Source organism: Acinonyx jubatus, chromosome B1 (assembly GCF_027475565.1).
Source record: "Acinonyx jubatus isolate Ajub_Pintada_27869175 chromosome B1, VMU_Ajub_asm_v1.0, whole genome shotgun sequence".
Taxonomy (NCBI): Eukaryota; Metazoa; Chordata; class Mammalia; order Carnivora; family Felidae; genus Acinonyx; species Acinonyx jubatus.
Genome location: NC_069382.1, coordinates 16,775,720 through 16,803,366, shown reverse-complemented (window position 1 = coordinate 16,803,366; position 27,647 = coordinate 16,775,720). Strand labels below are relative to the sequence as shown.

At 41.9% G+C, this 27,647-nt stretch overlaps 1 protein-coding gene across 7 annotated transcripts in view; it reads left to right on the top strand.

Moving 5' to 3' along the window:
* Window positions 1–27,647, top strand: part of FAT1 (FAT atypical cadherin 1) — a 132,699-nt gene that overhangs the window by 63,363 nt on the left and 41,689 nt on the right. For 6 of the 7 annotated variants that reach the window (XR_008295854.1, XM_053216327.1, XM_053216325.1 and 3 more), the window contains 4 exons: window positions 17,864–17,925; window positions 21,570–21,899; window positions 22,478–22,688; window positions 25,409–25,548. Coding sequence is in view for 6 of the 7 variants with exons in the window: in XM_053216327.1 (XP_053072302.1) it covers window positions 17,864–17,925; window positions 21,570–21,899; window positions 22,478–22,688; window positions 25,409–25,548 (743 nt within the window). In the remaining variant the exon portion in view is untranslated. Of the gene's footprint in view, window positions 1–3,803; window positions 6,300–17,863; window positions 17,926–21,569; window positions 21,900–22,477; window positions 22,689–25,408; window positions 25,549–27,647 lie in introns of those variants that run through there. The other variant, XM_053216329.1, reaches the window with a different exon arrangement.

Below are 27,647 nucleotides of genomic sequence, written 5' to 3'. Positions count from 1 at the left end.
CACCCCTCCCCCTCTCTCACCGTCTCTCAATAAGTACACATTAAAAAAAAACCTCAGAAAATAAATAAATATACATATAAATGCTTATTCAATTTAGAACTGCCAGTAAGCCTGTATATACTGTTAAAGCTTCATTGACTAAGTAGTACGAGTGTTCTTAACCAAATTTGTCTGTGGTTTTAAGGAGTAAAAAAGTTTCTAGGTTTATCGTAAACAGAAACTTGGCACCATCCTGGGTGTGTTTCTGGAGTTGGTAGAAATACAGGTCATTATACACTTCTGTCCACAAAATGTGTCACAGTGTTGTACCTAATGCTCAGAATGGTGATCCTCAGGTTCTGGCCGGTCCCACTTGTTATCACTATATACCGTTTACGAGACTGGAAAGCAGGTGTGTGTGTACATGCGTGCGTGCCTGTGTGTGGATAACATACTTCATAAATTATGTTGCTTGTTACAAATAGGTAGTGCATTCAGAGTCCAAAATGCCAAAGGTACAAAAAGATACCCAGTGAAAATTTTTTCTTCTTTTTCGGTTCCGTAGATGATCTGCTTTCTTCCTTAATATATTAACTATGTTTTATTTTCTGTATTCTTGATGCCCAGTCTCTGACCTGGGTAGATACTGCACCTGTCAGGATTAGCCAGCTCTTAGAGATTCCCAAGGATCCACTTCTCATACGCACACTAGCCGATCCAGAACCCGTACTTGGGATCCCTTCCTTTATGGAGCCACAATCCATGCACCTTCCCCAATCATCCCAGGTTCAGGTACCAGACAATCAGCTCAGCCCTCTCCAGAGCCCGCTGAAGTAATTCAGACTCTCCAGTCTAAACCTGCTCTTCCTGCTCTGCCTTGTGTATTCTGTAGAAACCACAACAAAATCTCTTGTCCCCTACCCCTCCACCCCCACCCCAGCTTTCTCCTTGTTCTTTCCTCCTGGCCAACCCAGTGTGGCCCTGGGCACTGCGTCTGTGGTATGGTGCCTCCCTTCCTCGTAGGAATTGTTAATAGTGAAAGTGCTCTCCTCTGACATGTTGGTCTCACTGTACTTGAATAATAAGAAAATCTACATTTTGAAACACTTTGAGGCAACTAGTGTTTATAGTTTCTTTTCCTAAACAAGCAAGAAGACATGTTACTCTTTTTTTCCCTCTTTTTCAGCGGGTACCAGCACAGTATACATAGTGATAGTCATCTCGAGTTTTTCTTGTAACAGTATTAGATACCGTGCTTTAGGAGAATAACTGTATCAGTGGGCTGCCACGTTATTGCAGGAGTATATGCGTATATGCGCATGTCCATGTCAATTTCACCACCCTTCTTGCTGAACCCCTGGTTTTATGCTGTGTAGTAAATGTATTATTTTTTATACCTTCGCATTTGTGGATGCGCATCTTCCTGTTTGGGAACAAACATACTGAAAAGGAATTTTTTATGGCTAAAAATAAATGCATCAGAAATGTTACGTGAAAATAGAGGCATCCTTTTTGAAAAAATGTGTATGTGTGTATGTGATTTCTATCTCTATGTGCATCTTAAAAGGGTTTAGGCTCTTTGACAGCTGTTGGATCTGTTTCCATCCACTTGGAATTTTAAATGGTTTAAAAATGATTTGGCGGCTTTCAGCTGTTTCCTTAGCTTTTCCTTTATCAATTCTATAGAGTTAAAATTTCACCTCTTTCGGTGGCTGATTTCTTCTCATTATTGGATCTGGAGCACACTGCACAGTTTGAATCTTGTAAATCCTGCTGGTTCTGTCTCTTTGGGCTGATTTCCATCAGGCTCTCTCATGCCTGTTACCTTTGAGAGTTGAGCTTGAAAAAGACCGCCAAAGAGAAACCAGCACACTGTGGCTTTCCTTCTTTGGCTACCCTTCTGTGTTGTTCTCTGATCTTTCCTGTACCACTTTTCCACCCTGCCGCCATCCCTTGACCTCACTTTTAGATCAGGCTGGAACAAAACTTCTGTTAGGAGTCACAGGGCCGGTGACAAGCACAGCTTATCATGTATTATGTGCATTGTGCTTCATATATTACAGGCGACCTCACATAATCTTTATAGGAAACCCTGTGACACGGCTACAGACTGCAAACCAAGAGTCTGCTGTCTTCCCCATCTGTCTTTTCCCCATTTTGTAATAATTACATGACTTCTGAGAGGTGAAGGTCACCTGGGGGTAGGTGCCAGAAAGACATAAATTCCGTGACTGCTGCTTCTGGAAGCACAGCCCCATGTTCACTTGGTGTGCCCTTGGGTCTGGGATGTAAACATGGTTTGGGAGCCAGTTTTTCTGTGCCTTCTCTCTCCTTTTTTTTTTTTTTTTTTTTTTTTTTTTGTATTGAGGAATTCCTGTGTGACATAATAGTTGCTCTTCAGGCTAATCTTCTCTAATAACTTAAGGCCAGGGCACCTGGCTCAGTCGGTTAAGTGACCGACTCCAGCTCATGTCGTGATTTCTCAGTTCATGGGTTCAAGCCCCACATCGGGCTCTGCACTGACAGTGCAGAGCCTGGAGCCTGCTTCGGGTTCTGTGTCTCCCTCTCTCTCTGCCCCTCCCCTGCTTGAGCATGCGCGCTCTCTCTCTCTCTGTCTGTCTCTCTCTCTCTAAAGTAAATAAACATTAAAAAAGATTTTATATCTTCTGGCCGAAGAGCAGGAACCTTCTAAATAACACTAGATGTTTAAACTTACTTTTATTAACCATGGACTGCAAACACCATTAAGCTTTTTCTGTAAAGGGCGAGGTAGTAAATATTTTAGGCTTTGCGGGTCACAGTCTCTGTCACAGCCATTCAGCTCTGTCACTGTAGACTGAAAGCAGCCATAGACAATATGGACATGAATGAGCATGGCTGTGTTCCCATAAAACTTTATTTGTGGATTGAAATTTGAGTTTCATGTGCTTTTCCTTTGTCACAATACATTATTCTTTGATTGTTGTGTCTAGTCCTTTAAGAATGTAAAAGCCATTCTTAGCTTGCCTGCCATACAAAAACAGGTAGTTTTCTGGCCCTTGATAGGTTGATGTAGTTACTAGTTAACTAGTTGGACTAGTTAAATTGTTGGTTTATTTCTCAGGGGGTAGATTATTTGATATTCTTCAAGTAAAAATAGAAAATTTTTCCCATTGCTGCAAGCAGTGAATCCTTACAAAAGAGAATCTGTGTTTTGTTTCTCCAGGATATTAAAATTATTTTTTAAAAGAATCATAGTTCAATATTAGTTATCAAGGTCAAAATCTCAGATAAAATTTAGCAAGTTGATGATAAACTGTTAGATCTCTTCTGCTTTGAGGAAAAAAACATTGTCATTAGAAAATAAAATATTTCCAAGTTTTGAGATTTCACACTTTTCCTTTGTCCTGCTGTATCCTGTTAAAAATATTTCAGAGCTTGGAGTTCCAGCTCTCAGAGTCAGCTGTATGTATACTTATCACATCTTTGACCAGTTCTTGCGTTTTGTTTTTTTTTCTCCATTCTTTCATTCTGAATTAAGATATTCACCCCTAAAGTAACAAATTACAGCTTACACTTTGTAGAGGACCACTTTATACAGGGGCCTGTTTTTCATCCATTTGTTTACATGGAGGATAGACTATTTAATGTAGAATTAGTTTAAGTTCGGTATGAGGCATGTTATTTGACTGCAGATGGATTTGGTGGTATTTATACATAGGTAAGTTATACACATATATACGCACGTGTGTGTTGTGTGTGTGTGCACGCGTGTGTGTAATTTATATGGAGTGATCCCTAAAGCATGGCGAAGATTTAAAATTCTGTGATTTTTGAGTTTGCAGGTATGCTGGGTTGCTGGGAACTCGCCCATGTAGTCCACCATCACATTGCGACTACTTTTTTTTTTTTTTTTCTCAAAGTAAATGGTGTTTTATTGTGGCTGGAACGGAGGCCGAACAAAGTGCAATAGGAAGTGGCTACAGCTGCAAACAACTTCCAAGCGTTTCCGGTAACATTCGATAGCCACAAAGGAAGGAAGTAAAGGGCCGGTCACTTCACAATGGCAGGAATTCATTGAAGGGGGAAAAAGTTTACCTATTTGTGGACTTCTTTCAAAGATGTGCACGTATTTTAAAGAAGAATCTGTAGATTTTTCTTACCTGTTCCTCTGCTTATTTTTTATTTTCTAGTGAAATGTGTTATCCTTAAAGTCTGAAAAAAGGAAAAGCTTTATTCCTTGACTTTTTTGAGCATATTGAAGTGGATATGCTTTGCCTCCTAAAATCTGTTAATATTGAACCCTTAGGATCAGTTTTATTCAGGGGCATTCTGTTTTGTTTATGTATATATGTTGCTGAGTATCATTTGTTAAAATTATTTTAAGGACCGATATTTTCCATTTACGTGCTTTTTTTTGTCAACGTGATGTGAACCTTATAAAATGGGTTAAGTTTTCTTTCCCTCTCTACCTATGCTCTGTCTGACGTTGAAAGGAATGTTGAAGGCAATTCCCAATAAATTGCATTTGGCTTTTGATCTCCTGTTTATCTTAGGCTTTAATACCATGAGGTTTCAACAAGAAACAGCTAGTAAAATAGAATTAAAGCCAGAAGGGAAGTCTGGGAGACTTGAGGGTATAAATTCCTACCCAGCCACTACCTGTGTGACTTTAGATTGGTCATTTGATTCATTTTAAAAGGGTTTTTCTAGGGGACTCTGAAAAGTATTTCATTTTGAAAGGGTTTTCTAGGGAGGGGACTCTGAACAGTATGGGAACTAAGTGAGTTCCGAGGGCCTTTCCAGCCCTGACAGTCTATGAATAGAATTCCATTTTTGGCTCGAAGCCTAATCCTGCCGGCACCAGGACTGCAGTGACGAGCAGTAGCCACTCAGATGGCCGCAGCTGCCCGGAGAGCTCGAGACAGGCTGTCGTTAAACGCAATCTTACAACACCACCTAAATAAAGACCGCGCAATAGGGCACAGTATCTCTGAGCTCATGGTCTGCAGCTCCAAGGGGATGGGTGTTGAATGATAACTGTAGGAAAAATCGAAGGTTCGCTCTTGGCCTGTAAGGCAGTCTGTATTTTTAGAATGGGCTGGGGCAGCACTGCCCAGCCTCCCTGCCTGTCTTTCCAAGTCTGCTCTGCCTTTTCCGTGCGGGTGCGTCCAGCCTTGGTGTAGGGCTCTGAGGGTCAGGGCCTACCCATATTCGTTTACTGTATCCCTCCTAGAAGCAAACGTGGTGCCCAGCATGTGGTCGCTGCCCAATACTCATTTTACAGTTGAGCGATAGATTTTTAAAACAGTGGAATTCATAGGATTTTCATTTCACCTGTTAGAAGAGGTTCTTAAAAGTTTGAACAGAGAAATGCTGTTTCCTGTCAAGTTGTCTCTCCCTTCTACCTGAGGTGCCCTCTGTCAGCCTGCTGTGTGGTCCTCAGGACTTCAGATGGGATCTTTGTGTTGTTTTTTTTTTTTTTAATTTTTTAAATGTTTGTTTATTTTTGAGAGACAGAGTGCGAATGGGGGAGGGGCAGAGAGAGGGAGGCCCAGAATCTGAAGCGGGCTCTGGGCTCCAAGCTGCCAGCACAGAGCCCGACGAGGGCTCGAACTTAAGAACTGCGAGATCCTGACCTGAGCTGAAGTCGAACGCTTGACTTACCGAGCCACCCAGGCGCCCCTCAGCTGGGATCTTTGTAAATTGCAGTTATCAGCCTATAATGAGAACGTTTTCATTTGATTAAAGCTTGTCAGGAACAGATCGGTAGGGTAGAGTATCCCATGGAAAACTCTGAGTGACAACCGTGTGCTGCCTGGAATTCTATAATTACTGTCTCCTGCTTCCTTGTCTCACTGTGCCTTCCTTGCTTTAATACTTCATTTAACAAGTACTAATTTTAGGGGCACCTGGGTGGCTCAGTTGGTTAAGTACCCGATTCAGCTCAGGTCCTGATGTCACCATTCCGGGGTTTGAGTCCTGCGTTGGGCTCTGTGCTGACAGTGTGGAGCCTGCTTTGGATTCTGTGTCTCCCTCTCTCTCTGCCCTTCCCCCACTCGCACTCTGTCTCCCTCTTTCTCAAAAATGAACAAAACAGTAAAAAAAAAAAAAATTTAAAAAAAGAAATACTAATTTATGGGGGGGGGGTTGCTGTGTGGCTCAGTTGGTTAAGTGTCCTACTCTTGATTTCGGCTCAGGTTGTGATCTCATGGTTCAGGGGTTTGAGCCCCATGTTGGGCTCTGTGCTGGCAGCGTGGAACCTGCTTTGGGTTTTCTCTCTCCCTCTTTTTGCCCCTCTCCTGCTTGTGCACGTGCTCTCTCTCGAAATAAATAAATAATTAAAATAAAAAGGTACTAATTGTATTGCTGCTTCTGTGGTCCATACGTTTGATTAGTCCTTGTAGTTCTTTGGTAGTAACTAACTTAAAGCAGGTTATATTTCAGTAGCGCACCATGGAAATTAAAAAACAACAGAATTTTTCAGGAGCCCGAAATTTAAAATCCATACCCCATAAAGTTGCTAAAATGCTTTTGTTTAACTTACGACCTCTCCTATTTCTTTTCTTTAGTTTATGTTAATTTTTCCTGGCAGTAGGCATTTTACTGTTTTTTTCTTAGCATACAATGTATGCAAGATGAATGAGAGGTCATTATGGCTAAAGTGGAGAGGATCCTTGTGGCGAATGTAGAGCAAACACAGGTAAATTTTTTCTGACAAAAGATATTTTACCGGGTAAATGGTTTTTGAAGATGTTTTCTCTCATTATTCTCATGGTACCCTGAGGCCCATGGTGCTTGTTCAGTGAACTCTTAAAAGATCAGCAGGGGGGTGAAAAAGAGGGAAAAGAAAGAGCAGTAAGAAGTTGTTTTGGTTTATTCAGAATAAGAGAGTGTTTTCTATCTTGGTTTTTAGTTGAAACAACTTTCTAATTGTGATTTTTGTATTTTATAGGCATTAAGCTAGTTTTTGTCATTATTGTTAATAGGGTTACTGAAAAATGCTTAGGCACTTTTTATTTCACTATTTTACTATGTAGGAGGGACAAGTATGAAAAATTATAAAGATATAACTGATGTACAATTTGTTGCATGTTTTATAAATTAAAAAAAAGGAGCTGACTTAGCTTGTGTGTGATTCTCAGCCAGGCTAGTGTAGGAGGTCCCCCCAGAGCTGAGAGCCTGCTTCCCCTGCCTTTTGAGGGAAAGCATACAATTAATTTGAATTATTTGGAGCATTTGGCACTTTCCCACTCCAAAGCGTCTTTGGGTGTAAGACCTGCCTTTTAATTATCTCTTGATAGAATGATACCTATAAAGTCATATTTCAAATGAAGACAATAATAAAATACAGAGAGCCAGTATGAGTGGTTCTTTTTGGATTATGAAATTGTTCGCCATTGTTACCTAATTTTCCCTCCTCCTCCCCCTCCACCCTCTCTCCCCTTCGCCCCTCACTCCTTCGTATTTTTTCAGTGTTTTTGTTTGATATCCGAATGAAAAGGTTATTAATTTTCTCAGGCTATTGTAGTTATCACAAACAGGGTGGCTTAAAACAACAGAAATGTATACTCTGCAGTTCTGGAGGCCTGAAGTCAGAAGTGAAAGTGTTGGCAGGGCCACACCCCCTCTGAAATTTCTCAGGGAAAATCCTTCCTTGCCTCTTCAGGCTCCTGGGCTCCTGGCACTTTCTCGGCTTGTAGCAGCAGCACTCTGACCTGTATCTCCTCCTCCACGTGGCCCTGTGGCCCACGTCTGTACGTTCCACATCTCTGTCTCTTCAAAGGACGCGGCGAATTTTGGATCCTTCATAAATTTGGATCTTACCCTGAGATACTTAATTATGTCTTGAGAGACTAGTTTTCAAATAAGGTCACAGCCACACAGGTTTCAGGGTGGATGTACCTTTGGGGGAGGGACCAGCATTCGTTTGTGCTACAAAAGGTAATTTCTAGAAAAAAGGAAAATATGCTGCTAAACGGAAGTTGATTTAGCCATTTAGATTGTTGTTTCTTTTTATGTTGGAAAAACTACATTTCATTTAACTTAGGTTCTAACAGGATTTAATGATTGGGGCCTGTAGCTGAAGATTTGTGAGGAAGGTTCTGAGATGTTTTTGGCTTTAGTAAGTAACTTAAGAGCAGTTGGAATCTTCATGTAGGCTCACCAGACCATTTCTGCAAAGTAAGTTCTGTAGTGTTCATTATGGTTCTTGTTTTTGTTTGTTTTTAATTTTTTTTTAATATTTATTTTTGAGAGACAGCTGGGGAGGGGCAGAGAGAGAGAAACAGAATCCGAAGCAGGCTCCAGGCTCTGAGCCGTCAGCACAGAGCCCAACACGGGCTCGAACCCACCAGCCGCAAGATTGTGACCTGAGCCAAAGTTGGACACTTAACCGACTGAACCACCTAGGCGCCCCCCATTATGGTTCTTTTTTTTTTTTTAAACCTTTTATTTTTAAATTGGGTAGTAGGCCATCTCTGATTATTTTCATTTTTCAAATGTCAAACCGTGAAAAAAATTTTTTGTTGTTGTTGCATTTTTTTTCTTTTTAAGTTTTATTTTTTTAAATTTACATCCAAATTAGTTAGCATATAGTGCAACAGTGATTTCAGAAGTAGATTCCTTAGTGCTCCTTACCCATTTAGCCCATCCCCTCTCCCACAACCCCTCCTGTAACCCTCAGTTTGTTCTCCATACTTATGAGTCTCTTCTGTTTTGTCCCCCTCCCTGTTTTTATATTATTTTTGGTTCCCTTCCCTTATGTTCATCTGTTTTGTCTCTTAAAGTCCTTATATGAGTGAAGTCATATGATATTTGTCTTTCTCTGACTAATTTCGCTTAGCATAATACCCTCTAGTTCTATCCACGTAGTTGCACATGGCAAGATTTCATTGTTTTTGATTGCCGAGTAATACTCCATTTTGTCTGTGTATGTATTATATACATCTTCTTTATCCATTCATCCATCGATGGACATTTGGGCTCTTTCCATACTTGGCTATTGTTGATAGTGCTGCTATTAACATGGGGGTGCATGTGTCCCTTTGAAACTGCACACCTGTATCCCGTGGCTAAATGCCTAGTAGTGCAATTGCTAGGTCATAGGGTAGTTCTATTTTCAGTTTTTTGAGGAACCTCCATAGTGTTTTCCAGAGTGGCTGCACCAGCTTGCATTCCCACCCATTATGGTTCTTAAAGATGTTTTTTCTTTGATAAATCCATAGTCCTCCATTATATTTCTCTATGTCTATAATGAAATGTATTTCTGATAAATAGATAATACACTTTCTTCCAGAGTATGGCCATTAGTGATCATTATAATTACTAAAAACGATCCTGTGTTTAGGAAACTATTAGAATAAGAGGGCACGGGTTCTTGTCAACTTCTGTAAGCTCTTGTCCCAAGACGGTTAGCATGGGATGGATTGTCTGGAAACCTCTGTGACATTATTTGAGCTGGGTCCTCACGGGTGGATATTTTTTTTTCTTTTTAAGGTTTATTTATTTTGAGAGAGAGCACGAGCAGGGGTGGGGCAGAGAGAGAGGAAGAGAGAGAGAGAATCTCAAGCAGGCTCCATGCCACCAGCATAGAACCCGACTCGGGGCTCAATCTCACAAACTATGAGATTGTGCTCTGAGTAAGTGGAGATTCAGATTTGGTGGTTCTCCTATGGGGCAGGAAGGAGGTGGGTTTGACCCAGTCCTTCCTCAGAGTTCCCCGCAGACCTCTGGCTGAAGAGCCCCAAGAGCAGCGGAGAGACTTGGAAACACTTTCTTTGGGAAGAACTCAATTTTAGTTCCAATTCTGCTGCTGCTTCTGACTTTCAGGAATTAATTCAACATTCCTGAGCTTCACTTTCTTGTTTTTAAAGTGTGGGATTTGGGCTAGATTGTAAAACACCCTTTGGCTCTAGCAAACTTAGTTTTTATGGTAAGAGTACATTCTAGAATGTATGATACACTTCATTAAGTTTTATTAGAAAAACTTGTAAAAGATATACTACTGTCGTATTTCTAAGAAGTTTTTCTTTTTGTGAGTTTACTTATTTTGGAAGAGAGGGACAGCCAGTTGGTGGCTGGGGGGTGTGCAGAGAGAGTGAGAGACAGAATTTCAAACAGGCTGTGTGCTGTCAGCTCAGAGCCCAACATGGGGCTCGAACTCAGAACTGTGAGATTATGATCTGAGCCAAGAACAGGTGTCGTATGCTTAACTGACTGAGCCACCCAGGAGCCCCCAGGAAGTTTTAATATTATATGCATGGCCGGATATTCCAGATTTAAAAAAAAAAAAATCACTTATTTGAGACTTCCTAGCCTAAAATTAGTTTTCAACCAATAAACATTTCTGTCTTTTCATATTGACCTTTAAACTGTTTTGATAGTTTAAATAATATACTTAATACACAGAAAATACTTTAAATAATGTACTTGTTACAAATAAAAGATTGCCGTAATAAAGAACTGTATAAAGTAAAATGTGAAAGTGCCTTTTCTTCTCTTCTCCTCTCCCTTTGGCCCCTCCTATACCATTTCCTAAGGGGCAACCACAGGTAGTTTGGGGTCTAACCTTTTATGAAGGTGTATACACATAAAACATACCATATATAAATATATTACTTTTTTAGTTTTTGTAATACTTGTCTAAAAATTGCTTGAGCGTGTTTAGTTTTACCGTCTACTCACTGGGGTGTTACAGTTCTTTAGTAATTGTCCTTAATGTTGCTGATGTTTAAAACCCAGTGAATGTCGTCGGGGCAATCCCTGGTAAGGGTTGAAAGTAGAAAGGTAGAAATCAAATTCCGGATCCCAGTGGTAACAGCTCCTAAAGAAATCACCATCCTCACTGATGGACCCTAAGACTTAAACTAAATACTTGCTATACCACCAAATATGCCACAATTAAAGTTCTTAAACTTTTTGAAGAACAGAACGTATTAAAGTATTTCAGCAAAATCAGTGGGGAAAACCGTTGAAAATAATACTCCTAAATTGCATGGCTACAGTCAAGGGCTGCTCAAAATAGTGCTGTGGTTGATAAAGCACCGTGAAAGGGATACAGAACCGTGAGGACATCCACAAAGAGAGCCAGACTGGATGGCTAGAGGTAATCCTGGAGTAATGTGAGAAACTCGTTTGTGCTCACTGAATAATTTTGTGGTGTGATCATTATACAAATTAAATAAGGAATTCTGAGCTACACACTTAAAATTATTTGTGTGAGCCAAGAGTTTGGGCTCTGGGATCAGATGGACTTAGGGTCAAATCTCCACTTTGCCATTTACTAGCCATGTGACTTTCCCTCTCAAAAGCCTCAAATATCTTCAGATACTCTCTGTTAGTAGCTCCCTTAAGGGGTTGCTGTGATTATTCATTGAGAATGACCTATATAAAATGCTTAGCCCAGAGCTGGGTCCTGGGAAGCACACAATTAGTGCTGCCTAAAAAGTGAGCTATGAGACCGTAGTATAATACTTAGTTGTACCTTTTAGGTATACGGGCTGTTTCCTTAAGTGAATTGTATGCTTTTGAGGACATAGGCCTTTTCCTAGGTTTTTTATATGTATGTTTCAAAGCGACACATTTGGGGAAGACATAATGAAAAAGCAAGTTGAATAACGTGATACAGACTGAACAAGTGACTTTGAGTTAGTAAACCTTATGACAACATCATCACTGCTTATGAACATACATTTCATGGATTAGTATTCTTAGAGATCATGAGAAGCAAAAAATACAAGTTCGTATAATGAGTTTTTTTTTCCCCAAAAGCCTTTAAATAGAGAATCTTTAACGAAATTTTTTTTAACGTTTATTTTTGAGAGAGAGAGGGACACAGAGTATGAGTGGGGAAGGGGCAGGGAGAGGGAGACAGAATCCGAATCAGGCTCCAGGCTCCAAGCGGTCCGCACAGAGCCTGACGCGGGGCTCGAACCCATGAACTGTGAGATGATGACGTGAGCTGAAGTTGGACCCACAACTGACAGCCACCCAGGCTCCCCTAACCCCAAACACAGAGACTCTTGATGTTTAGGTGTTTGGGTGAAACTGTGAACTCAAAGCAACCAACCAGGTTTCTTCATCGCCTGCAGAGCTCAGTGAGAAAGGAGACCAGTGAAAGGGGGTGTCAGGAAGGGACCATGGAACAGCATCAGCAGGTCAGAATCAGGATCTTGGAAAGGTGTCCTTTTTTCACTCTTTTGAATTAAGACAGATGTTTACAGAATCTGAATTTTGATAGCAATTATTTGTTTGCCACTGAATTACTGTTTCAAATTCTAACCACGGAAAAAGATTTTGAATATTGAAGGCATCACAGGTTTTGGTTTTGATGTGGATGATTTGAAAATTGGAGGCGCCCTAAAAGAGCAGAGATGACTTATTTAAATTTAAATCATTGAAATTAGCTTTAAAAAATTCAGTTCTGCAGTCACACTCGCCACTTTGCCAATGCTTAGTGGCCACATATGCAGTGGGCTACTATATTGGACAGTGCACATTGAAGAACTCGCCCATCACAGGAAATTCTGGTGGACACCTGCTTTTCTAGAATATATGTTGCTGTAGTTTATGCATTATTGTAAAATGAGCAAAAGTATACAAAAGCCAAAGTAGCTGCAGAAGTTAGAGGAAAATAATCAGAGTAATGGGAAATGTTAACGAGGTGGGTAGACCTTTTCTCCCCTTCCTTGATATTTCCCCTTTTTCTGTTTATTGTCAAGCAGAATAATTGGAAAATGGTTCAAAGTAAATCCTTGCCAAACAAGGTGAACACATGGCCAGACTTTTTTTTTATTTTTATTTTTTTACAGTTTGGGTTCTTTAAAAACTCTTACTACCGATCACAAGTATTCTCTCGTTGTGGTTGGATCTTAATCCTACTAAGAAATTGTTTTTTCCCCCTCCTTCATCTCTGGCTGCCATCTAGTTACATCCACAGCACTGACGTTTCAACCCATTTTTTATAGAACCTAATCTTTCAGTGCCTCCCTGGGTTCTCTCGTTCTTATTGTGGACTTCAGACTCTGGTGATCTGGGTGTATCGAACTTGCAAATCACCATCTTGCTGAATGACCTTGAGAAAGCAATTTAATTTCTCCGAGCCTGTAACAAGGGTAACGTGTCATGATATAGATACCGCCACTTGCATACATCTGGACTAAATGAGAAAGTTTATTGAAAGCTCACCACCTTGGCATGTAGTAAGTCAGATAACAATTAGAGGTGAGGTCATCTGATGCATTATTTTGCCCTTGCCGTGGAGCAAACCGTCCCAGAATTTAGTGGCTTGAGACAGCCACCACCATAATTTCTTATAGGATTCTGCTGGGCGCTTCTGGTCTTGTCCAGGCCTGGCTGACGTTTCATGCAGCGGTGGTCACTCGGCTGGTTCTCTCCGAGGCTGGTTGGTCCTGGCTGGCCTCGCTTGCACATTGAGTGGTGGGCTGGTTGTCTCCTGGAACAATAGAGATGGCTAGACTACGTGTGTCTCATGGTCCAGCCAAGTTAAAGCTTTCTTGGAATACAGAACCCTCAGCAAGAGCCCTTGCTTTCTCCCTGCATCCTCTGTGTACCCTCCACTCTAGTCTAACTTTTGTATAGTTTGTTGAAGGCGGTCTTTGCTTTCACCCTTGTTTCTTGAAAACAAGCCTCTTTGTCATCTCTGCGTTCTTAGCGCACTCTCAGGACGGTTGAATGAATACCTACGTATAGCTCCGCCTTCGCGGACCATTTCACCTTCTCCTCACCTGGTGATTCTTTGACGTTCATCTTTATGTGCTACCCTACTTCGTGATGTCCATTTGACCTCTTCAACTTTGAGAAGTTTAGAGATGGTTTTTGGTATCGAAAGAAATGTCAGAGTAAAATTCTGTATCGAAACATTTTAGTTAATCTAATTTTCTTGTATCCTTAAATGGATTCTCTTCCGTAAATGCTAAAGTGGCCTTGGAAACCTGCATGGTTTTTTTTAATACTGATCGTCAAACAGGAAAGTTTGGCTTCTTAGTTTCACATATGTTTACGGAGTAAAGTGGCCACTGCGACTTGGTGAGAATATAGGGTGTTTGCTGTCTCCGTTCACTTACATTTATAATAGTATTGGTCTGCACAGTGAGATGTTTTTGTAGGCCAAATAAAGAAACTTTGTCTTTGCATTTCTATTTTTAGTTTAATAGTGCTCCACAAAAAAGATGGAACGCAAGAGTGAGAAAAGGCAGCACTTGCATATACATTGTTCTGCTTCTGCCCACTCTTTCCTTTTCTCCCTTTTTTCGACCTACTAAATGAATAATGATTAACTATTGCTGATTGCGTGTGTGTTCCCTTAAGTTTTATGTAAGTCGTAGTTCAGACTTGATGGAGACTTGAAATCCTAAAGTATAGTAAATGATGCAGTGTGATGCGATGGGGAAGAGAAGAATCCCCAAACGCTCTCAACGGGGCCTCAGGAAAACTACACTTGTAGTCCTGGCTGTGATGACTTACTGGTGGTCTTGGGACCGTTTAACTTCTATTTGACTCAGGCGAGTTCGATCATGTTGAAGGTTTCTCTCTAGTTCTGAAGAATCGTGCTGTTTCTACTAGTATAGATCCTCCCGGGATTTAGTAATAAACATAACAGATGAACACAGATGTTTAAAATGAAAGAAATGGATATCCTTATTAGGATATTCCACGCCTACAGGGTTAATAACACGTACTGGGCATATAGAAAAGGTACACTTCGGATTCGTCTTTCGAAATAGGTGCTTGTCAGGTAGGCCAGGCGGAAGGATTAGCAGCATCGAGATGTGCAGAATTGCAGCGGAAGTGAGTGCCAAGTGAGCGTGGCTGGAATGTGGCTCCCTGGGGTGGCTCCAAGGACATCTGGTTTTCCTGGGATTTTCCTTCCTGGTTGGGAAATGTGTCCTCTCACCGGGGTTCATTTGGTGTGCAAATTCCACAAGAAGCGTTAATTTCTCTCTTCTCTAAGGGGCAGGGCACCTCATGCCCCCGCAACGCCCCCAGATGCACAGGCACAGCCTCGCCCTTTGGCGTTGGGCAAAAGAAAGCACCGTGGCGCTTCTGATGGGATTTCTTCTGGTAGGAGTGTTGTGAATCCAGAAAAAAAGGCCGTCTTGTCAGTCTGAAGTGTGTTCCGTGTTCACGAGCTATTGTAGGTGCGATTTGAATTTGTTGCCTCACGATGCTTGTGGCTCCTGTACTGGTCAGCTCTGGTCTCGGGCTTCATCTTCCCTCGTGTTCAGAGCTCACTCTCTGCATGGCTCTGTGCTGCCTGCTAAAGTCTCCTCTTCATAAAAGAAACACACGTGCTGGTCTCCTTCCTGCCTCTCCGGCTCTCCTTTTAGCTCCTCTGCTGAGCCGCTCTGACATACTCGGGGGACGGACTTCCTCCCTAAAACTCTCTGTCCCTGGTTCCTGCGACACGTGGTGCTTCTCTTCAGCCTGCTGCTCCCTCGGCTTCTTCGTGGCTTTCTAAACGTGGCTCGACCCTACTTTCGTAAAACTGGCCCACCGTTCCCTTTATTCCTCACAGCCTTTTGTACTTGGGGTGGAACCCAGACGTCCTTGGGTACACCTGTAACCCAGGTGTACTTGGGGTGTAACCGGCTCCCCGCACGAGGGATCTGGGCCTCTACGTGCCTCCTGGACGCCACCTTCCCCTGGACCGCCTGGCACGTCCTGCCTGTAAATAGATGCTGCGTCACTTTCTGTTGGCGCCTATGTGAGCCGTAAATGCGTATCGTTATTTCCAAGTTTAGGGTAGTTTATGTGTCTGTCTCGCTCAAATACGCAGTTTTAATGCTGCCCCTTTTTGGTTCACACGTTTAAGTATTTTCTTTTAGGGTAATAGAGGTGTAGCAGTATAACCAAGATGGGCGAGAAAGGCAGACTGTCCTCCTAGGCTTTGCAGGCAGCAAGAGGAGATTGGAGTGAGTGACCGTAGTCCTGTGGGGCCGTGCTGCGCTACGGCAGATGTGAGTGTGGAGCCCGGCCGCGGGACCCCAGGCACACCTGTTGGGTCAGGCCTCAGAAGTGACGTCTGAGCCGAGAGGTGGGGGAGTGGATAGCAGTAACTAGGCTGAAAGAGTGTGTAAGAAGGGAACAGAACATTAGAATTCATTGCATTCAGACGGAGTTAATGTTCCGTTTGAGTTAACAGAGGAGAATTAATTTGAAGCATATGGAGAGTGCAAATGATAAACCTGGGTTTGCTTTTTGTCTCTGTTGAATTTGTCGCGTGGATGTGGGCACACACCCTTTGTTAAGTGTGCCGAAAGCAAGCCGTGAAGTGGGGGATTGTATTGTTAATGGGCATTTGGTTATTGGCTGTAGAAACTTATTTGCCAACAGGCATTCTTGCAACAAGTGATTATGCTCTACACAAGCAGGATCCTGTTTTGCTGAGAACGTGCCAAGCTGTTGCCCCTGTGATGTTACCATTGATGACAGCTTTTCGATGGGCACCTTAGGACAGTTCGATGGGACGAATCACAGTGATTTCCTGTCATTCTTGAACTACTTAAAACCACCATCAGAAAGTGGTAAACATTTGATAGGAAACAAGAGGGATTAACTTTAAAAGGTTTTTGACTAATGAAAATCAAACATCTGCCACAATAAGCAACATTTTTACGCCGTTAAGCATTGCCGTGCATAAGCATTGCCGTGCATTTTCCTTGAACCTGTTTCAATCTATAAGTGTGGTTTGGGAAACCCCCCAGATTCTAGTTTACGATATAGTCTTTTGTTGTTCTTATCAGCAAGAGTGCGTTGCTTCACTGAATTGTGGGGAAGATCATGTTGATTGAGATCCTCAGTAAACTATTTTAGGGAAGAAAAAAATCTTCATCAAATTAAATAAAAACACGAACCTTTCATTTACAAATTTAGAGAATCTTTTTGAATAGCCTTTAATTGGTAGTTGTGTGAAATTACTTAGGATAATAGGGGAAAATCAATTACAGTGATAAAGTCTGTTCTTAAATATACATTATTTGAAGTATTTTCCTGTGGAAAAAACCACAAAAAGCTGGGCCGGAGAAAGGTGGTTCCTGCCAGTCATCTTGCCTCAGAAGGTTTTACCTGAGCTGCTGATCTGACGTCAGATCCACTGTATACACCTCTGACCATGGTCAGCGCAGGCTGCGGAGGCTGTGTTAGTGGTTGGGGGAATTTTGTGTGTATTTTGTGAAGTACAGAAAGGATTTAATCAGTTTTCACGGTCTTCCAGGATCCCACCTATGTGGACACTCACATCGACTGTTATTAAAGTTCTAGAGACAGATTGAAACTATAGATTTTCTAGTTTGATAGAAAAATCAAGGAGATAAAGAATATGGGGTTTCTTTGAGGATCATTTATTTTTTTCTTCCATTGGAAATTAGTTGACATCTGAGCAGTATTTCCTGGAAAGTCACATTACTTTTATAACGAGTCTCCACTTACGAGGGTCAGTGATTGGGAGGTAATAAGTCATGGCGGTAGCCATTCCACTGGTCCTTCTAATACAGTTACAGAAGATGTTTTCTGTCACTTCATACTTAATTGTCTCTGCAGAAGTTAGAGGAGTTTGAAATCCTGGATAACTTCATCTCAACTTTTTAAAAAATGTCTTCTGACAACAATGTATATTCAAACCACTGGCCACATCAAGAAGGTAACTGGAGTTTTGCCACTTCTTCATCCGTCATTTATCTACTGTGTTTAAGAGCCATTAAAATGAGACCCTGTGAAGTGTGTTGGTTGTAAATAAAATGATTGAACCTGGATTAATCATTTTTTTTCCCTTCAGGATCAGAGATTTGCTCAGACTTTTGTGCTCAGTGAGGTTTCAGTGACGATATTTTGTAAATATTTTGAGTTTATTTGTAACGATTAATGAACTGTTACCACTTCATAGGTCTTATCACAACAACGTCAAGGAAACTGGACCGAGAGCAGCAGGATGAACATATATTAGAAGTAAGCATTTCTTTTAGTTATTTTAAAAATACTATAATTATAAATATCATGGGAAAGAACATTCGTGGTCGCATTAACTAGTCTTCATAATTGTTACTATTTCATTATATTGCCTCCTGGTCATTATTAGAAAGGAAAATAAAGGGGAAACCAAACCTTTGTGAGTGTGGTTCATGTCCCCTTAAATCCCTTTCTATCCCCAGAATACAGGACCGCTCAAATTATTGTGCTTTACACATGCACAACACACACAGAGAAATCAAATGAAAGCGATATTATTGAAATTTCCTTTTCATTTACATGAGATGTATTTCTATAGGCCTTCTACATCTTTTTCCTCAGTATTGTTTTCAGGATTTTTTATGATACTAGGTCTAATTCAACTGTAGCTAGTTTCCAGTTTTTGTTATCATTATCCCTAAGTAATTGCCTTGTTTATGCATTTTAAACTGAATTGTAGAAAGTTTGTGTTTTGTTTTTTAAAAAAATTTAGTTTATTTATTTTGAGAGTGCGTGAGAGAGCGCAGGAGAGGGGCAGAGAGAGGGGGGAAGAGAGAGAGAATCCCAAGCAGGCTCTGCATTGTCAGCGTGGACCCCGACGTGGGGCTCAATCCCACAACCCTGGGACCATGACCTGAGCTGAAACCGAGAGCTGGACGCTAAACTGACCGAGCCACCCAGGTGCCCTGAAAGTTTGTGCTTTTTACTAAAAGTTTGTGCTTTGTAAACATTTCTAAACTAAAAGATTGAAGACTGACAGGGTCTCTTCTGCTAGGCTTCTCATGCTCACAGCTCACTTAAAATGCCTTCTAGTCCCTGAAAGAAGAAACACAGCTTGTCCTTCACTAGTTTGCTGGTAGAGGGTCGGCACCCTGTAGGCACAGGGATAGGAGTCTGTGGAGGGGGGCACGTAGTGTCCTGTGGACGGCGGGCCGGATGCGACGGCCCGGAGCCACGGCCTCTAGGCCAGGAGGGGGCTGAGAAGAGATGGCACTTGGGGAGGGACGCAGAGCAGACATGTAACCTCTGCTGGCATTTCTGTGTCACACGTTAATAGCCAGTGTTGATCATTGGAGCTATAGCTGGAAAAGACCCAAGTGTTTGTCGAGTCCTCTGCATGAATCTTCCCTTCTGCCAGTGTGGGTCCTGGGGAAAGTTCTGAGCTGTGATTTGTTATTATTATTTTGATTAATATTTAGCTATCTCTCTTTTTATATTATTGCTGTTCATAATGCTGCCTGCTTAATTTCATTTCATCCCTTGTCCAGTTTCCTTCCTTCCTTCCTTTTGTTCCTTCCTGAGAGAGACAGAGAGAGAGTGAGCGAGCGAGCATGAGCAGGGAGGCGCAGAGGATCCACAGCAGGCTCTGCACTGTCACCACAGAGCCCGATGTGGATTCAAACTCACAGACTGAGAGATGACCTGAGCCACAGTCGGACACTCATCCGACTGAGCCCCCCAGGTGCCCCCTTGGTCTGATTTTCTAATTGTCAGGAAAATACGTAGTTTTTATAGCTGTGTAACGTGTGCACATGAATATCCTGTGTAGAAAAGGTGCTTCACAGCCAGCATTACAGTTAGTAATTTCTTCATGTGTTCCATCCAGCCGTCGATGGTACAGGTCCCTTGAATTCTCTTTCCTTCTGATAGAGCAGAGCTTAGAATTTTCGTCTAGTCACTACAGTGATTGACAGAAGGGAGAATGTGGTTCCTGAAGAAAAGGAACCGGTGGCAATCTGTCCGGAGTGGCAGGTCCCCGGCATGGGGATCGTGCTGGGCCCGTGCCCTGGTCAGAGCTGCACGGGACACCTCCTGGCTGTGCGCCCTACTCCAGAGCCACCTGTTGGTGGCACCTGTCAAAGGCTGGATGGGAGCAAGTGTAAGGTTAGGACTTAGGACTCTGAAGATGATAGTAAGACGTTGGTGGGAAATAAGACTGTAATGGTTTGTTTACATACCTCGTATGTTTTCTGTAGTCCTTGGTGGGGTGTTTGAGGGCCAACGCCGGTGTCGATTGGCCTGTCTTGAAGAGTTTTTCAGTTCCATGTTAAAAGCTGTGTTACTGGCTGCTGGTTATTGAACCGAAACGTAAAACCATGTTGGTGATGATACTGCAAAACATAGTGCTTGCTTCTAGTTCTCTTTAATTTTCTTTCTTTTTCCTAAAGATCATCTGAAAACTGATCCAAAGGAAATGTTTTGGGAGGTTAAAATTAAATAGTAATTGTAAATTTTGTTTTTATTTTGAGAGTGTGAGCAGGTAAATCATGCACTTGATTTTTTCATTTTTGTTTTCTTTTTAAGCTTGTGTATTTTGATGGGGGGTGGGCAGGGGCAGAGAGAGGGAGAGAGGGAATCCCAAGTAGGCTCTGCACTGACAGTGCAGACTCGAGGCTCGAACTCACAAACCCATGAGATCGTGACCTGAGCCGAAACCCGGGGGCAAATGCTTAACCGCCTGAGCCACCCAGGTGTCCCAATCATGTACTTAAGGAGAAACAGCTACTTGACTTAAATACTCTTGATGAGTACTATTAGGATATAGTCACATTTTTATAAACAACAGATTTATACTCACCAAGCTTTAAAAACAAAATGAGTCCCACAAAAACCTGCAGTATACTTTAATATTTTTAAAAATGCATTTCAGTGATTAATTTTGGAGGATGCGGTGAGGGAGCTATTCCTAGGGTTATTGCTTTGAACGTACAAAATAATAGTGGACATCTGATTTTGGGATGAAATTGCGCATATGGAAGCATTCACCAGTCCTCAAGACCTCAGGTTGTTATTTATGTTCTTTTTACTGAAAATATTATGGAATAAGTGGGTTTGGAATGACAGTTTTTATGTCCACCCTGCTGAATGTGGAGGACTCCTGTGCAGGAACAGGGTCCAACAGAACAAAAGGGCGACGGCTAGTATGAAGAGGCACGTGACTTTGCACATATTTTAAACTGATGATTTTATTTATTTATTTATTTTTTTTCAACGTTTATTTATTTTTGGGACAGAGAGAGACAGAGCATGAACGGGGGAGGGGCAGAGAGAGAGGGAGACACAGAATCAGAAACAGGCTCCAGGCTCTGAGCCATCAGCCCAGAGCCTGACGCGGGGCTTGAACTCACGGACCGTGAGATCGTGACCTGGCTGAAGTCGGATGCTTAACCAACTGCGCCACCCAGGTGCCCCTAAACTGATGATTTTTAATGCGGTATGTGGAGATGTGATTTTTAAGGGTAGAGAGTGGATGTTATTCCTAAGAGGACTCCTTATTGAAAAGCAAAATCTCCTTGTAGCTCTTCCATGATTCAAAAAGATGTTGCTGGTAGTTTGCCATTTTGGCGACATGCGCATTACAGCTTTGGCAGCCCTGGGACAGGCAGCGTGGTGAGGGGAGAGGCGGGGCTCCTGCTGTGCCTCCTCCTTAGCCCCCGCCTGCTGCCCGGGTCCCTGTCTGAACGGGACACGTCGCCTTGCCTCCTGTTGTCAGAGAGGAGATGGTGTGCGTCCTAGTGCTGGGTGAGATGCAAAATACAGGCTTATGCAAAATACAGGTTATCCTCAATTAGGAGGAAGGTAGTCGCTTTTCGTGTAGTTCTATTTTTAAAAACCTCTGTCGACCTGTTCCCTTTCACACACAGGTTACCGTGACAGACAATGGTAGCCCCCCCAAGTCAACCATTGCTAGAGTAATTGTAAAAATCCTTGACGAAAATGACAACAAACCCCAGTTCCTACAAAAGTTCTACAAAATCAGACTCCCAGAGCGGGAAAGACCAGAACGAGAAAGAAACTCCAAGCGCGAGCCCATCTATCGTGTTATCGCTACAGACAAAGACGAAGGTCCCAATGCAGAGATCTCTTACAGCATTGAAGATGGAAACGAGCATGGCAAATTTTTCATTGAGCCAAAAACCGGAGTGGTTTCGTCCAAGAAGTTCTCTGGAGCTGGAGAATATGATATCCTTTCAGTGAGTTAAGATCTGGTCTTTGAATTTCTCACATACTTTGACTGTTAATCTGGTCTCACATCACTTCTCTTGGAACTTTTTCTTTCTTCAATAAGTAGCCTCAGTGTTTGTGACCTGACTTTGGGAAATGTGGCTTAGGTTGTCCTCTTCAGCTGTCACTCCAGTTATTACTCACATTGAGTGTGGCATGAAGAGGTTGCTCTTTTTTTTTTTTTTTTAAATGTTTGTTTAATTTTGAGAGAGAGAGACCGTGTGAGCACGGGAGGGGCAGAGAGAGGGGGAGACCCAGAACCCGAAGCAAGCTCCGGGCTCTGAGGTGTCAGTGCAGAGCCCGACGTGGGGCGCGAACTCCCAGACCACGAGATCCTGACCTGAGCTGAAGTCGGATGCCGAACACTGACTGAGCCACCCAGGCGCCCTGAGAGGTTGCTCTTTTTAATCAAACCTTAAACATGGGGAATACACAAATACAGATACTGTTTGAAATTAACTTAGTTTAAGACCAAACTGATCTGTGCTTCACTTATGGATGTAACTTCTGATTTGCTCCTTTTATCCCCTCTGCTTACATTTTATAGATTAAGGCAGTTGATAATGGTCGCCCCCAAAAGTCGTCAACCACGCGACTCCACATTGAATGGATTTCCAAACCCAAACCATCCCTGGAGCCGATTTCATTTGAAGAACCGTTTTTTACCTTTACTGTTATGGAAAGTGACCCGGTTGCTCACATGATTGGAGTGATATCTGTGGAGCCTCCTGGCACGCCTCTTTGGTTTGATATCATTGGTAAGCATGGCTCAGAGTTTTCATTGTCCGTGTGTGGGTTACACTGAGGAGAATGTGTCTTTGATTTATTTCTGTCTTTGAGAACCTGTCTCTTTTTCTGATTTTTGTGTCCATCTCAGGACTTAAAATTGGGAGCAAGAGCCAGAAGTGGGGAATTTGTCTTAAATTGCAGTATTTTGATTGCAAATGTGTTACAATATCCGCACGTACTCACCTTGTTTAAAAGAGGTGCTGTGTATCATGAACCTAAAAATAAGGTTTTCAGAAGTGCATCAAAGAGTTAGAAATCTGAATGTTTTTGGTTCAAAAGCACAGCTTCTTGATTTTCCTTCTTGATACATAACATGGCACATGGCTATTTTTAGCGAATATGGTTTGAATGCTTAAAATAACTGCCTGCTTGACTGTCTCAGGTCAGGCAGTATTTTATAGGGAATAAGCTTACAAATTTTATTTGTATGACTTAACAATGATAGTGCCAACTGTGGCCTTTTTAAGTTTGACTTTACCACACTTTGGGAATGTGGGAAGCAGGGTTCACTAGATGAAATAACCCTGTAATAAAAATGACATGCCTAGGTCAGTTTTCCTTTTTCCCGGCCATTTAGTTTAGACCTAGAACGTGTTACCTTATTCTGACATACTTAAAAAAAGAAAATCACATTAAACTTTGACATCTTAGGTTTTTAAGTGCTGTTTCTTCACATTACCTTAATCACAAAGATACTTAAAAGCAGAAGTACGTATTGCAACTCCTCTCCAGTTGGATCTTTATATTCCTTTTTCCCCTCTTCTGTCTGTCCTTTAGCCACCCTCCGTACCCCAAATGCTACTTCAGTGGGTTGAAGCCGATGGGACTAGGCTGCCAGGGCCACAGGGCGAGGGGGGTACAGGCTTTTTACCTCTTTAATTTTCCACACTAGACTGTTAAGCTCTTTTCCCAGTTTGGGTCATTGTATGAAATTGTTGATGTCATCAACACCTATGAAACCGTTATTTTTTATTTATTTATTTATTTATTTTAATTTTTTTTTTTTAACGTTTATTTATTTTTGAGACAGAGACGAAGCATGAACAGGGGAGGGTCAGAGAGAGGGAGACACAGAATCTGAAACAGGCTCCAGGCTCTGAGCTGTCAGCACAGAGCCCGACGTGGGGCTTGAACTCACGGACCGCGAGATCATGATCTGAGCCGAAGTCGGCCGCTTAACCGACTGAGCCACCCAGACGCCCCTTTATTTTTTTTTTTAAGTTTATTTATTGATTCTGAGAGAGAGAGCCAGCAGCAGGGGGAGGGCAGAGGGGGAGCGAGAGAATCCCACGCAGGCTCCACACCGTTACGCGCAAAGCCCGACGTGGGGCTCCAGCTCCCGAGCCGTGAGGTCATGACTGAGCTGAAAACCCAAGAGCCGGACACTTCGCCGCCCCAGCCACCCGGACCCCCCAGCCGTTACTTTAGTTTTAAAGAAAAGGATTATTTTTGTAACTAACTGCGGTCAAAATAGTGTGTGTGCTGTCTGTTAACTCCTGTCACGCTTGCAGACGAGCAGGCTGCGGCTGTGCCGTGTGTAACTTCCCCGTGTAACACTGACTGCGCTTGGAACTGGTTTGATTGACTGCTGCTCCTTGTTCTGTGCTTGCCTCCCACGCTCGCTTGCTTCTGTTTGGCCGTGCCAGGCGACACACTTGCTAGAGAAGCGTTTCACGTCTTGCAGGTGACTTGTGACCTGAACTGTACAGCAGAAGGTATCTGCTGAGATCACATAATTTGCCTCAGATTATGAGATCTAAGATCAAAGCGTCAGCTTTTAAAGCTTTGTTTCGTGTCCAGTGACTCTCTCATTGCCCTCTGTTTCCATGGTGTGCGCATGGTCACCCATCCCAGCTGCAGACATGCTGACTTCTGATACATCTCCACATCATCCTTAGTTTCAGGTTTAGCTGAAGATTGTGGCTTTTCTGTGTGTTTCGTTTTGCTTTCTGGTGCGTTTTGTAATAGAACATCATCATGACGTTAAGTCTTTATTTTCATTCCATTTCGCTTCATTGATGAAAGTATCTCAAGTGCAGTGGATTTGAAAAGAGTTTTATCTAGGATATAATTGGGAATGCATTTGGATAATGCTCGTAGCACAGAAACTTTTGCTTCCTTAAGCTTTGTGTTTGGCAACAATGGGGAAAGTTTCTTTTCAAGTATGTAAGAGCCAGGACTAATTGACATTAACTGCCATTATTTTTTCCAGAGTTAACATTTGTTTTGAATAGTTAATTTATTAGGGCAGTTCGTTCAAGTGTCATAATTTTTGTGTGTGTAGTTAAACGTTTAAATAGCCGATTTTGGTTAGTAAGTGATGCTTTATATAGCTACTGAGGTATATAAATTAAAGACCTATTCAGAACCCCTGAAGGAGCAAATCGAAAGTAATTCATTGGCAATATTAGCAACGTTTTTCTGTTTTCAGAGTTGCTTTCCTCTCAGTTACTAGCTTCCCTTGAAATTAGAGCTCAACTTTGCATTAGTAAGCATTGTCTTTCTAGTTGGCCCATCTTTTCTTGTCTTTCAAAATGAAAGCTCCTTGGAATCACCTTGATCAATATCAGAAGTGTTTTGGTTTTTTTTCCCCCTGTCATTCACAAGTAGAAAGCCCCAAAATAAATGACAGAATTTCATCCTATGACCTACCTGTTGTTACTTTTCTGTATGTCCTAATTTAACCTAGGTGGCAACTATGACAGTCACTTTGATGTTGACAAGGGCACCGGAACGATCGTTGTTGCCAAACCTCTTGATGCAGAACAGAAATCAAACTATAACCTCACAGTCGAAGCCACAGACGGAACCACCGCCATACTTACACAGGTAGGTGACTTAGTAAGGATGCGTTTGTCAGAGGAAGATTAGTATGACCTTGTGATATCCGGGGCCCAGGGGCGGTATGGGCAGTTGATTCTGCCCTCGGAGGCTCACAGAGTTACTGTGTTGTTAGAGTTTCCACATATGCACACCAAGGCTTTGTATTTAGGGAAAGAAAATTAACTGCACGTCTCAGTTTAGGTTTGGCATGTAATTACCCAGTTTTGGAAATTTTGCAAGAAGACTTAAAAAGCCCCCTTTTAATTATCAACATCTTTCAATTTTTTTGCTGATTTTGAACAATATTAATATAAAATCTATAACTATTGAGGATGAATTCTCCGAGTCATTTTCATTAAAGCTCATTAAAGTGATTGATTATGTCTTAAATCCCTTTTCTCAATTCCCCCACCTTGGCTACTTTAACTAGGGCTGTATAAAATGGTAAAATTGTTGTCATAATTCACTTAACATCTTTATTTGTTCCTATCTGATGATTAAGAGATGGTCAGATTACTGGGAATTCAAATTGAAATGGCAAAAATCGTATAAATTAAGTCTATATTCTCTTTGATTCTCATTGTGGACTGTTAGAGAATTTGTTAAACACTCGTTATATGGCAGGTTTCTTCTAGAAGCTAAATACTAGGAAACAAAATCCTGCACCTTTGGAGCTTACCTTAGGATTGTAGAAGCTAAGATTTACATATAATCTGCTGTACTCTGAAAGAGGAAGAAATTAAATACTGAATAAAATGCTCCTAAATTCCGGTTTTTTATCTTTATTATTTTTTTAATGTTTATTTTTGAGAGGGGAAAAAGGGCATGCACACGTGTGAGCAGGGGAGGGGCAGAGAGAGAGGGAGACACAGAATCTGAAGGAGGCTCCAGGCTCCGAGCTGTCAGGATAGAGCCCAATGCAGGGCTCACAGTCACAAACTCTGAGATCCGTGACCTGAGCTAAAGTTGGAGCTTAACCAACTAAGCCACCCAGGCTCCCCAGCCAATTTTTTTTTTATCTTAAATTATACTAATTTAAATCTGATATGAGACAGATCATCTGTCAAATCATCTCGTAGGATTGAAGACTAAAAGTCTGAGATGTCTTTTCAACTAATAAGTGAGTAGATAATTTAGAGCCAGTTATGAAAAGGCCTTATTCATTTCTCTAAATGCTTGTGGTTTTTAGTGTATTTGCAACTGACATATGTACCATGCTTTGGGGTCATTTTGAGATTGTCATGTAAACATTTTAGCACAGTATTAAAATTTCATTTTTGTCAGTAACTGTTCCCATTATAGAAGTTAGGCTTTAGAGCATGAACATGAGAATAAAAATATCAAGAATTGTAATAAATTTAACAGGATAAATTTTGAAAGGCTCAAAGAGTATAACTTTATGTGGACCAGCTCAAATAATCAACTAGCCAGAAATCTAGCAAAAGGAACTAAATGGCTCTCTGTGCCAGGCGTTCTCATTAATGAAGATGCTCTGTTTACCTGTAGGATTTACCACTTATTACATAGGTGAGTAATTAGCAGAGGGCTCCTCCCCCAATAATTGTAGTGTTAGCTAGGACAGTCAAAAGCTTAGTGTGAAATGTGGTGCAGGTTGATTGAAATATCGCATAGATCCTGGCAAATAGATTCTAGTGTTTTGAGGGATGCAGAATGTCTTCAGTTTCAGTCTTTCATTTATACTTCTGTAAGTTATTTTGAGTCATTTTCAGGGGGTCTTGGTAATATTCTAATGAAATTGCCGGCGGGGAGAGGTAGTCAGAATATTAGTGGTTACAGAGCCCACGCCGACCTGTTAAAGTGTGAGACAGAGGGGACGGTCAGTAATTAGGTTTACATTTCCATGTGGGGCAGATGACAGGGAGATAGGAGTGTGAGTGAGAACACAGCAGCAGATACCATCTGAAGAGCATCACCGAGATCAGAACCAGGTTGATAAGGTACCAGAAACACAGCCCAGTAGATTCAGGTTTGTAGGTAAAAGTCCGGAACCAACAGGGTGAGTTTTGCTGCATTGAGGTCAATAGCCAAGGGCAAATCGGAGATTTGGGGATTTGGGGGAGATTTGGAGATGTGGGGTTAAGCCA